The 12925-nt window shown below is 44.4% G+C and overlaps 2 protein-coding genes across 4 annotated transcripts in view; one reads left to right on the forward strand and one right to left on the reverse strand.

The window, feature by feature from the left end:
• The window catches only part of CCDC146 (coiled-coil domain containing 146), a 64161-nt gene extending 52895 nt beyond the window's left edge, over positions 1-11266 (forward strand). Inside the window, exons 15-18 of the mRNA XM_061989112.1 lie at positions 6941-7069; positions 7760-7897; positions 9629-9877; positions 11063-11266. Coding sequence (XP_061845096.1) covers positions 6941-7069; positions 7760-7897; positions 9629-9877; positions 11063-11266 — 720 coding nt within the window. The remainder of the gene's footprint in view (positions 1-6940; positions 7070-7759; positions 7898-9628; positions 9878-11062) is intronic.
• A 258-nt stretch (positions 11267-11524) lies between these two features.
• The window catches only part of GSAP (gamma-secretase activating protein), a 46185-nt gene continuing 44784 nt past the window's right edge, over positions 11525-12925 (reverse strand). For all 3 annotated transcript variants that reach the window (XM_062019458.1, XM_062019465.1, XM_062019450.1), the window contains one exon: positions 11525-12918. In XM_062019458.1, the coding sequence (XP_061875442.1) occupies positions 12818-12918 (101 nt within the window). In that variant the 3' untranslated portion in view covers positions 11525-12817. The remainder of the gene's footprint in view (positions 12919-12925) is intronic.

Consider the following 12925-nt stretch of genomic DNA (forward strand, 5'->3'; position numbering starts at 1 on the left):
AATGTAGATAAAGTTTGATAGAACTGTATTGATGTGGTAGGTGGATGGGTGGAAGATATACTTAGCTCTTCAAATTTCTAAAATAATAACTCAATTCACACTTGACCTTGAGCCTACTCTGGAAATTCTGCTGCCTACAGTGATACAATCCACATAGATTTTCCTCTACACAAAAACAGTGTAAGTTTTAGTTCTAGTTACAACATGACATTAAACAACTAACAAACCGCAGTGTTCACCACTGTTTGGGACATTCTTTCCCTGCTTTCTGAAATGGCTCATTTACTTCTGACCTTATCTCCAGATGGTCATTTTTTCCATACATATTCTGTTAGTGTCTGAACAAACCCATAAATTAGGGTGTTCCATTGCCATTTGTAATTGCATCGATGGGAGCTGTGACTCACTGTTAAATTGTGCTTGCACTTTTCTGTTACTTCTGCTTTTTTATTGTATGCTCTGCTAAAAGGATAAAAATTGTACAACACCTTATGCAAACTGTAGGCCAAAGAACTTTACAGTGCCATTAGAGATTTAAACACTGGACAGAAGTCTGGAAAAAGACAATAGACTAAAAAACAAAACAAAAATACATTTTCAGGTAAGATTTACAATGCTACTGAGAGTCACTGAGTCAAATACAGTAAGAAAATGTAGATGATGTTTGTGAACTGACAAGAGTCAATCATGAAACAGATTTTTCTGTTCTGCATTCCTAAAACATTCCTTTATGATGATGGTTCACGTGAAGCCTGAAGCCCCCAGTGAAGGGAGGCTATGGTTAGAGCTGCTTTGCATCTTTTTGCAAGATCAACATGCAATTAATAAGTAGGAAACTGCAAACTGTGTGATATTACTCATGCAGTAGCCTTAATAAATGTTCCCAAGTTAGAGATTTTCCAATGAACAATGGCAAATAACCAGTTATTGCCTTTTAAAATACATTACGTGGCTACTGAATGCCATGTGGTTCAACCTGGCCATTAATCCAGCATCTCCTGTGCTCAACCATTTCAGCATTAGTATTCTTCTTCCCACTGCTGACAGCTCTTATGTCGAGTGAGAACCAGTTTCAAATTGTCTGGCTTTATCTCCATGATTTAAAGGAAAGCCATAAGCCTCAGTCTGAATTGTGGTGCTGGTTGTTGAATTCAGAATGCCGGTTCCTGTATCCATTACAGATTTGACCTCATGCTGAAATCCAGCTCAGCAACTGATCAAGTTGTGATATGCAAAGGATCTTACAGTAGTGATCATTTGCACACAACTTTGACTTGACATGGTGAATACATATCGAAATCACTTGTGTGCTCTATGAAACCAACCTCTATGCTGAAACCTGAAGAGGTGGGAGCACCCCTGGTATTACCATTTGTCTGTCTTTCAGTTTAGATAGTTATAACCTTCAGAGAGAGGATCAGTACACCACAGCATTAAGAAACCCTAATTTCTATCAAAGGTCCTTAGACCTCCTGTAATGGAGACTGCAAATCTCATTTCTGAGTTCTCTTAGGTTTTAATTCTTCATTCTGTGACCTTGCATAGGAGCCATCGTGCCTAACCTTCCCGTCCTGTCAGGAGCCCACAGAACATATCATCAGATCAGTCAACTAGGTCTCTAGGTTAATGGAAAGAGCTGAGTGCCTTTGCCTCCAGGAGGAGATGCTGATAACCCTGCTTAGGGAGCATCAAAATCCTCTTGCAGGTCTTGATTCTCCAAGCATTTACCTCTCCCCATCAGCTGTACAGGAAACTTTGAATCAGGTACAAAGGATGATTCAAAAGGCTCCTGCATTTGAAACAGTTTAGACCATTTGAAACACAGTTTCACTTGAATTAGGCAAGTGGAATCCTGAACCTGCATCCCTTAAATGTTATTCTCCCCTTTTCCTGCCCTTCCTGTCTCCTTAAATCTTGCATATTTTCCAGAATTTGTCATCTTATCTGTACTGTTTTTCTCCTCTCCTGTATTTCCCAACCTCCTGTTACCTTAGAACTTGTTTCCTTTTTCTCCCTCTACAGGTGGATTAAACTTTCTAGTATTGAATGCTGAATGATTTTCCAACAACAGAGATCCGTCATTGAAATATACATAAAGAAAACTGAAAGGGAAATAAGATCCAGTCTCACAGAGCAGAAAAAGTTTCAGCATTTGTTTGCATTTGACTGAGATCTTCTGACTTCTTTTAGAGACACTGAATCTAAGTCTCACATATTCTCAATGGGTACTTTAGCCATCCCTAACTTAGCTGTTCTGAGGTGGGATACCCCTTTCTGTTGGAGAAATACCTCTTGGAATAGATGGATGAGTATGTTGCATTCAACAGGCTGTGGAAACTGACCCCACGTCTCGGGGTACACACTGGGTACCAGGTCAGGGCTGTGTGCCAATTCAGCAAGGACAAAAGTTTCACCTGTGCCTCCTCTAGGCCTGTACTTCCTTCATCTCACACAAAATACCTTGCAAATTCTAGAGTGGTTTTCCCTGGACATAAGACTGTGTAACTCTTAATTGGGGCTGCACATCAAGGGACTGTTCCTGCTGACTGAAATGACCCATGAAAACTAATCTGCCTTCATGCATCAATGAGAAATCCTTAGCATTATTCATTAATTAGTCAAACATGTAGACCCGCTGAGCTGTCGAGGTGCTGTAGATGGGACTTTCGTGCCTCCGAGTTCAACAAGTGTAACAGGAATCAACAGTTTTGATGAGGCATTTGCCATCAACATTTATCCAAGTTTTAATACAACCCCGTGAAAACCTCCAGACTATATCATTGCAGTGATGGGAAAATGGGGCTAGTAGAGAGAGAGAGTTTATCCGGGCAATCCTGCTCCTGCTCCAGCACTGGACTGCCCATCATTGCTGAGAGGGTGAAGCTGTGCTTTCAAACCACCACTGGGAATCTTGTTTCCCCAGTAAGCTGGCTCAGTCCTTCCTTAACACTTGAAACAAATTCCTTAATCATTAGCCTGGGTATTTCTTGCTGCAAGGCAAGCCTATTGCTTTGGATTTGTGTCCACCAGGAACATGGCAAATGGATCACTTTCTTTCTCCCTTCAACAATATATCACAGTACTTGAAGAAAGTTAGTCATGTTCCTCTCCCATCTTTTGTGGGCTACACAGCCCTGTTCCTTTCCATCAGCCCTTACAGATCTTTCTTGGGTATATTTTTTTTTTGCCTGTGTTACATTTTTGGCAACACAGTGTTTATTTCTCTTGGGGTGCAGAACCTCCCATCAGTGGCTGAGGGTGAAAGGATTTGCTCAGGCATCTTGCAGGTTACATGCCTGCTTATGTGCCCAGGTACAAAGGCAGCCTTTCTTGCAACATGACCTATAGAGTCACGTTCATAGAAATGCATGGAATAACCAGACCCTTTTTTAAAGAACTGCTACCTAATGGGTTGACCTTGATTCTTTATTTATGCAGCTTTTTTGTGCCAACATATGGCACCCTGCGTTTGGCATTTAATATTCTTTCTTTTGTTCAGATCTTTTTTCAGACAAAGGTCAGTTTTAATGTGAGTCTTCTCCAGAAAGTATCTGTGGTCTCTGAGCTTAACCTTGTTCTGCTTATGCAGTATTCACCTTATATTTTCATCAAGATCCCAATTCCTTAGCTTGTTTACAAGGATGTCATTTGAAACAATACCAAAGGTATATAAAGATCAAGATGTATGATATCTACTACTTATCATCCACACACATGTTCAGTTATCACAGTAAGAAATTGGTCTGGTTTGGCATGATGCAACATGCCTGTGTTGGCTGTTCTTCATACCCTTTTTACTTTTCTAGCTACCTACAAAAAAGCTTACTGATTTGTTCCAGACTTTTGAGTCTCTGCCCTGGTTCAGGGTCTTTAACGAAGTGCAAACAAATCTCAGCTTCACCAGTCCTCTCTGTAGAATGCAGAGGACTTTCTGCTCCAACACCCCTCCTCCTCTCTTCCCTCACTGACCTTGGAGTCCACATGGTTGTTTCTCTCACTCTTCCAACTCCTTGCACCACCACCAGCTAGAATAGAAGGGACAGACGAAGAAAGGAACAGAAAGAAGCCTCCTCCTCCAGTTTCTTCTTAAAAAGTGATCATGGAAGTGCCCAATTGGCTCAGCCCCAGAAGTGGGTCTGGCTCAGAGCTGGGGAGAGTTTCAAGCAACTTCTTACAGGAGCCATCTTTACAGGCCCTTCCCCCTTACCAGAAACCTCTCCATGTCAAATCACACTTTTTAGAAAATGAAGATGTTATCCAACAGTTCCATAGTTCCTTCCTCCCCCATCCTTTTTTAAAAACAGGTATGTTTGTCCTTTTCTGGTGCTTTGTGTACATCACCTGCCTTCTCTGGAATTTCCAAACTAAGCGCAAATCTCCACTTTTTCAAACGAATGCCTTTACATGTGTTCCCTCTCATCTGTTCATCTTTCATCTACTCCTCCTGACTGATTACAATCAAAAGTAGAAAAGCCTCCCTTATAGAGCCTTTGCCTATTCCTTAGATAAATCCAATCCAAGAAGGAAGGGATGTCTGGGTCGGGTGTTTTTAAGACTTAGATTGTCTTAGAATTCAATGTCTTGTCCAAGGAAAACACTACAAATGAGGAGAAAATTAAGACACCTGTAGTCACATCAGTTAACCATGCTGTTCTGTGTCTGCTTATGACTAAAGGTGCTTTGTTTTCCATGCTGCTGGCTTAGCCTGTATCCAGTCACACCCAATTCATATTGCATTTAAAAGTAAGCTCATATTTAAGTTTAATATGAAACTTTTTGTGGATTTTTCTCTCTGGTTTGGAAAATGTTTTTGCCCTAATAGTCCTTCTCTAAATGTATTCAGTCTTGCAAAATTACACTTGGTGAGCTGTCCTTAATCTCATTAAGGTAACACTGCCTCCAATGAAGCATTTTCTCCCGTGTTAGTGGCTGAGAAATTTGGCCTCAGATAGGAAGTCACTGAAGCATACCTGCATCCTGTTTGTGCTAGTGCTGCTCGTACATTCTTCCACTTTGTATTTTGGGCTCCTGTTTTAGTTGTTTATAACTAAATGAAATCTTTCAGTACCTAGTTATGCACTGAATCCCAGTTTGCCAAGGAAATTAGAGTCATTTAAGGTTTGTACTTTGCCTGCTCATAGACATACTGCAAAAGAGTGAGCTGTGTGACTTGTATTTAAGCGTTCCAGTAACGTTCCATTACCACCCCAGAATGTCTGTCAGTTTTCCCTTTTCCAGTTCAACTTGATTTGTTAACTCCCAGTAAACAAGCCCCATCCCAGTAACAACATCTAAACATTTACTTTGTCTTTTTGCTGACTGCTCACAAGAGCCAGTGAGCGCTTATTTCCTCAATAGCATCACCACCTGCAATGGATGGCTGGCACTGGTAGCAATGTGCTTGGATTGCGCTATGTTAGAGCCAATAGATCAAGGCTGGAGTGACAACGTGCTGACAGATGGGCAGGTGTGTGTCAAAGCACAAAACCCCACCACTGCCAGTCTCTCAAATTCAAACATGAAGAAATGGCCCCAGTCACTTCTTCAGGGAGCATTTCTGCCAAGCACGGATGTCCATCTCGTGTGTTCTGGGAAGTATTATTCCATGGGAACAGCCCCCATCAGAAAGGTCAGGGAACACCTGCCTCTGGGTCCTGGGAGCACCACACAGCTCAGTGTCACTGCTGAGTCACTTCAGGACATCTGCCTGTGGACTTTAATGTAGTACCCATGGATGCCTATTGGGATGAGACTTTTAGCACTAAGCAGCAGGGGAAAAGGACTTTCAGATTTAACTTGCAACCAAAGCGTTGGGCACATGTATCCTTCCTACATCTCTAAATGCAACCTGTGCATCAAGCAGAAGATTGTAGGGAATAAAAGAAGATCCTCCCACCTCAAACGTTTTCTGTATTCCTGAGGATACAGGAAGTAGCCTGAGGACCAACCAGCAGGTGGGACTCAATTTTGGGCAGATAACAGGGTTTGCTTCCATGCTGCAATTGTCACACTGTGGTCTCCTTTAAAAGAACTTTTAAGAGAGCTTGTAATCATTTGTATTGTCCATCCTCCCAGCACAAGGAAACTGTGTCTGTTAGCACAGAGGAAGGCTGTGGGGGCTGGGCTGGGCTGCAGAGCCCCGCGGCACAGGGCTGGAGACAGACATCGGCCCTTGCCGTGCCCCTGTGCCTCCTCAGCACGGGGCCGGAGCTGCAGTGGGTCTCTGGCTCTCAGCTCAGCCCCAGCTCACAGCGGCCGCAGAGGGCGGCCCCGACCCCCGACCCCGCAGCTGAGGCACAGGATTTGGCACAAACCCTCTGCGGCTTTTCATCCCGGGCACCAGCAGCCGCTGAGGAAGGTGGCAGCCCCTGGGGCTGTCGTTTCCTAACTTACCAACCATGTGCAGAAGGTAAAAATCATGATCTCACCCAGGGCTCGTGTTGTGATAGCAGGTAGCTCACAGAAGAAGCCTCTTCCATACAGCTGCAATATTTATACACAATTTCAGATGTTGTGTTGCACGTGGAGGAGGAGTCACAAGAAAAGCATTCAAGACACTTCAACCATTGCTACACTGAAGATGATTTATATTTGTGCATTAGGGGGATAACATTCTGTGACACAATCTGCAAGGCAGTTGCAAGGCAGCAAACTGTTTGCCTTGCAAACATTGTAGGACAGTGACACATGTCCACCTCTGGTTTTGAGGGGAAATGTTTTTCAGGGTTTGACCACTCTCCTTTAACTGGGGCCTGCCCTGCCCCAGCAGCCCAAACGCAGTCCCAGCGAGGCTGAAGCCCTGCTGCCAAGCCCAGGTGGCAGTGCAGCCCTCTTGCTGTGCCTCAGGCACACAGAGACCTTCCATCTCTGGTCTCATAGTAACCACAGGGTTTTGCTGTCTTGTCTGGAAAAATAACCGTTGTGGCTTTTTGTTTGCCAGTATGCCCAGTGCAAGGACAGGATTAAACAGATGGAGGAGATCTTTGCTGATCCCACAAATGAGCGTAGAAAGCGAGACTTGGGAGGGAAGGACCCATCTCCACCTGAGCTGCTAAAAAAGATTGAGCAGGTAACGTCACTTCTCACATCACAAGCACACAACTAACTCCTCCTTTTGGAATGCAGCTTGTAGGGATTTACCATGAATACTACTTCTGCTTGAAGTACCTGAGCAGTTTGCTTTAGTGTCTGGGATGCCTCAACAGGATGGAGGTCGGCATAGCCAAGCAGGCTCCGAGACAGCCTGCTATGGCCAACACACACACTGAAAAGTCACGTTTCTTCTTGGCATATATTTAAATGTTCTCTTTCCTCCTCCTTGTGACTTTAAAGTCTTTTTAATTGCACAGTACTTTCTTAGTCTTTGAAGCCCTTAAGTATTTTTATAGCAGGAGGAATAAGGTACTTAAAGAAATAGCTGAAAGTTCCTCACTATGACATGACTCAAAGAACCAGAGGATTAAATCAACAGCCCCTAGAAACAGAAGATAAACCACCAGTACTTTGAAGATAATCACAGCAAGGCAGTAATAAATGCTGGTGTAACCCTTGCCCCTAGGAGGGCTTGGTCTGATGCAGAAGAAGCCTCCAAGTGACAGTACCAAATGGCACCATCCGATGCTTGGCAGAGAGGGGGAAAGCTTTGAGAAAACTGACAGCAAGGGGATCCTTCATGGCTGTCACCAGTGTTATTTCAGCAGCTTGTGCTGCACCTTCCACTATCCTTCACCTACACCCTGTGTACTGCTTCTCACTGCAGCTAAAGGTGGAGCTGGTGCAGAAGGAGGAGAAGCTGCTGGAGATAGATTTGCTGTACGAGCACGTGTCGCGGCTGACAGACAGGATCAGCGCCACGGCAGAGAGCGGGAGGCACAACACGCTGCTGTTAGCCAAAAGGGTAAGAAGGGCACTCTGCTTGGGGCCTGGGCAAACTGAAATAGTATCTGGGCAAGAGGTAAGATGACTCACTTGCAAATTACAAAAGTGGGTGGAAATACTGGTAGACAAGTCATATGTTAGTCTTGAGAAGTTATAGACAGTAGCAACAGCAATACAGACATACCAAAAGGATTAGGTGAGTGTGCCTTCTCTCTGAAAGAAGGTTGCACCATGAATAATAGCCTTCACCAACATACACCATTAACACTTTCTTGGGTAAATGCTTAGAAAGGTAGAATCCTCCTTTTGCACATGGACTTAACAGCCTTTCCACAACAAACACATCAAAGGCTAAAAAGAAACAAGAAAAAGCCAGGTAAATTCTACTCCAACATTAAAATAAAGAAGAGATAAATTTGGTATCTTGGCTCAGTGTTTCGCTGTTATTGAAGTAGGGAGAACCACACAGGAAAGAAATACCATTTTCAATACTTTTGTATAATTATAGCCATTTCCTTTTAACTGCTGGTAAATAGCTCTTATGAGACACAGCTGAGGGAGCTGGGGATGTTTAGCTTAGAGAAGAGAGGAGATGTGATCACTCTCTACAACTACCTGAAGGGAACTTGTAGTGAGGTGGGGGTCAATCTCTTCTCTCCAGTAATGATTAATAGAACACAAGGAACTGGCTTTAAGTTGCACTAGGGAGGTTTAGATTGGACATTAGGAAGAACTTTTTCACTGAGAGGGTTGTTAAGCATTGAACAGGGAGGGAATCACCATCTCTGGAGATATTTAAGAGACACGCAGATGAGGTGCTGAGGGAGACGGTTGAGTTTAGTGATGGGCTTGGCCATGTGAGATGACTGGCTGGACTTGATCCTAAAGGTCTTTTTCAACCATAACAATTCAATGATTATACGGTTCTGTACTGTTTGGGGAACAGTAAAAATCCTCTCACCCTGCCCTCCTTAATGAAAAAGCTCCAAATAGAGCAGAGCTGAGTGAAAGACATGTAAGGAATTCATGTAAAAACACCAGGATTGATTTTTCTTTTCTTAGGTATCAGGTCTGGTCTCAAAGGGCTTAAAACTAGCCACATCTGTATAGTAAATCTTTATTTTTCCATAGACAAATAACGTGGTTGTTATTTGGGTTTGTGAAATCGTGGCCATGGGCTAATAAACTACTGTAAAATGGCAGTGTGCCAAAAGCTACATTCACGAGTGCTCCGAGTCTCCCAATTCCCTATTAGTCGCTTAAAGAGTAAGTTTTGCTGGGTCCAACCAGACTGAAGGGTTCCTGTCCCCTTCCTTTTCTGTTTGTCCCCCTGTGAAGGAAAACTTCACAACCCACAGCCCAGCTGCCTCTGCCTTATCACTCTATTACCTTGTAAGGATTAGGCCCATTACACTTCCTTTACCAAGTTAATTGTGCAGAAACTCTGTGTGAGTTGGGGTAGCAGGGCCTCTGAGGGGAGGGGGAGTTTTGCTGGATGGCTGAGAAAGGCAGGAGGCCATGGCAAACTTGCTTTCCTTTATCTTCTGTTGGAGTAAGTGTGACTGCTGCTGCTGCTGCCAGTTGTTGTGGCTCCAAGTGAGCACAGAAACACCCTGTTCAAGTAGGGAACTGTTCTGTAGACCTTGTGAAGTTGGACTTGGGTAAGGAATAGGTGCATGAGAACAAGTGCTGTAGCCAGGCAGCATCTGCAGAGAAGCCCTAACTCAAATGCCATTGTTCCTTATTCCAGACAAACGAGCTGCAGAAGAAGATAAAGGATAGAACCCAGAAGATGATGGCTCTTATTGCAGAGCTATCCATGAGGCAAGCACTTGCCATTAAACTCCAGCACGAAATGAGAGACAAAGAACATTTTTTGATGATTGTTTCATCAAGGATGGATCAAGGCCTTCCCCTTCCCCAAGAAATAGAAAGTGAATGGTTGAAGATCTTGCGCAACGAGAAGATGCGACGAGAAGCAGCTGAAGCCAGAGCTAGAGTGAGTTTTTGCTACATATTGCAATTGGATCTTCATCTCTTCCCTGCATTAGCTTTACGACAGGGCCGTGGCAGCTGACTGCATTGCCGTTGGCTGCCAACACGGGGCTCCAGGAGTCAGGTGGGATGACAGCATAGACAGAGGCACTACTGACGTGATACACGTGGGGTCATGGAGTTGTAACTGCCCTCTGGCAACACCACTGACAGCTCCTCATGGCATCTTGAGAAGGCACTAAAAGGAAGACTCACCTTCAACTATTTAAGTCGTATGTGTGCCTATGTTTGCGATGATGGACGAGCCAGCCCTTGGCGAAGTAGTGCTTTCCATCTGATTTCCAGGGAAAGCTGCAAAAGGTGGGGTATGAGGTTCAGGAAGGTTTAGAGCCTTCCATACACAAGATGCAGTGATGATCAGAAATAGCAGGAAATTAGATTGCTGGCCAAGACACTGAGGGCAGGCAGGGCAGTATATCCAACTGCTGCGAGCTCTCCCCAGTGGGACACAGTGCATCCTTGGCTGAGGCCGTCAGTGACCCTGAACAGAGAGCCCCTAGAGAAGCAAAGGCAGTATACAAGTGAGGTGTGCAGACTGAGGGGGCTCTCACTGACAGAGACAACTTTGCTATACAAAGTCTTTAGCCAAGGGAATCTGAAAGGCTCATAAAGCTGGGAGAGGTATGCATAGTGCATACACTTACAGAACTTGGGAGTCACACAGAAGTGCTGCAGTAAAACTGGTTTAGAGTAAGAAAATTATGCCATTAACACTTCTCCTTATGCTGTGACTCAGTTTCCTTCCAGTGCTGCAGATGCAAGCTCACTGCAGTAACAGTGCATAGGAACAGCTGCTGTCAGCATAAATATAGCCACATTTTGAAGCACTGGAACTATCATCTTGTTCCTGAGATGTTCTTGCACACTTACAACTTTTAAAAGTTCACCTACTCTGCATTCTCCACAGATAACAACGGCAGGCTCAAACCGTAACCTGTTTAAAAGGCCAAACTCACACTTACCTGGTCAACAACTCCTGCTTCCCTTTGAACGCCCCTCTGGGCTCCCTGGTTTGCCAAGGGCTAGACTAACAGCGTTTGCTTTGTTAGGCAATCGTGCACTGCCTCAGGAGGGCACCAGCCTTTCAGAGCACATGGCCTGTGTGTGATGCGTGTGTGTTCCCTTGCAGCGCGCTGCAGAGGAGGCGGCAGCTGCAGCAGCCGGCGGGGTGTGCTCGGCGGCCCAGTGGCGCCCGACCGCGTACATCCCTGACGACGACTACAGCCTCCCGCTGCCGCGGCCCTACGGCGCCCTGGCCCCTTTCAAACCACCTGAGCCCAGCTCACACATGAGACATTACCGAAAACCCATCACAAAGCCAATTGAAATCTGAAGAGACAACACCTGAGGCAGCAGAGGCCGTTACTGACCCTTGAGCTTTGGCGGCCGGTAACGTTTACACTGTGCCAAAGGAATGTCCGTGCCTGCTGAGCCAAATCCCAATGCTGAACACAAAGTGGCTGCCAATGCTAGGAGCTCAGCTCAAGTGCCCTTCTCCTGGCCAGGAGGAGTGTGGTATCACAAGGCAGCACAGTATTTTAACATGTTAAGAAAAGTAAGTGATCATCATATCACAGGTACTTCTGTCCAGGTGAAGTTTTATTCATGATTCTATTTTATAATACATTTAATTAAAAAGAAAAGGCTAGAACATCCTCTCTTGTTATCCATTTCGTACTCATACCCCCACTGCCTATACAAACACATCAACACAGCTTTCAGCAGCCACACAAAAGTTAATCATATTGAGAAAAATACTCCCTCTATGCAGTTACTGAGAAAGCCCAAACTCTTGCTCCACTGATGGCAATGACAAGGGAATCACTACGAACTTGCCAAGTCACTCTTGAGAATTGGATCTTTTGATTTCACCAGTAACAGGGAGCAGCAGTGGAAACTCCTCAGATTATCTCACATTGTCAGCTTAGCTTAATAGTTTGAAACGTGGATGGAGGTGTTTGTAAAGCCAGTGAAGACTGCAGAAATCCCACATGTCAGAACATTTCCCCTGCAAAGCAAACTGCTGTCACTCTTAAATTAATGTCACAGTTCAGAACTTCAAAAAAAACTCCACCAAAACCCAAACAACACTGCACAGTTATGTACAAATAAGAGTTGAAATGACAGAAAAACAGCCTCCATAATTTGTTTTTGAAGCTGAGGTTTGAACAGGAACACCAAAAGTTGTAAGGAAAGGATTAAGTAAAACGCCGTCCAGGTCACTGTTGAGATGAATTTCCAATGAACTCTTCTCTTATCCTGTATTGCTCACAACATAGTGTACATAGCTAACAAAACAGCCAAACAAAACCTGTCACACGCATTTTAAGGAGATTGTATTTTGGGGTAGTTACCAAAATGACCGATAGACTCGCACCTGAGGCAGAAGTACCCTCAGGTACCACCACCTGGCACAAACGCCTCATCGCTGACACCTGATGTACAGCAATGGTTGTTAATCCCACCTGTGTTACATCATCACACCCAGAAAGCCGCCTGCTGAGCCAAGTGAGGAGACTGCTACTGGTTCCTTGTCAGCATACAACACAGCTGGACAACCTTTCTCAGGATTGTCTATCTTATTAAAATAACTGCCCTTCGTACCAATTTTCACCACTGGTTTGATACCCGCTGTAGTTCCACTTATCTGACCACTTCAACATGAGACCACAGATGTGTTCCACACCTGGGCTTGTGTCAGATGCATTTGACACATTGGACCAAACACCATTTTGAGGAGCTTATGTCAGTACTGGTGCCTGCCCAAAACTGCAAATTCTTTGGGAAACAACATGATAAGTTCATAAAAAGTTGGTTGCACACTGTGTGTGCCTAGTTGTAGGTGTGCAGCACAGTCAGCCAGCCTTCTGCAACAGCACATGCTTCAGGAATATTTGAGGCCCAGAAGTGTCATGGTGTGCTTGAGTGCTGTTTCCTCTACAAATCTCACATTAACATGGTCTTGTTTTTCATATGGATGCACACCTAGAAA

The sequence above is a fragment of the Colius striatus genome, chromosome 1, assembly GCF_028858725.1.
Source record: "Colius striatus isolate bColStr4 chromosome 1, bColStr4.1.hap1, whole genome shotgun sequence".
Taxonomy (NCBI): domain Eukaryota; kingdom Metazoa; phylum Chordata; class Aves; order Coliiformes; family Coliidae; genus Colius; species Colius striatus.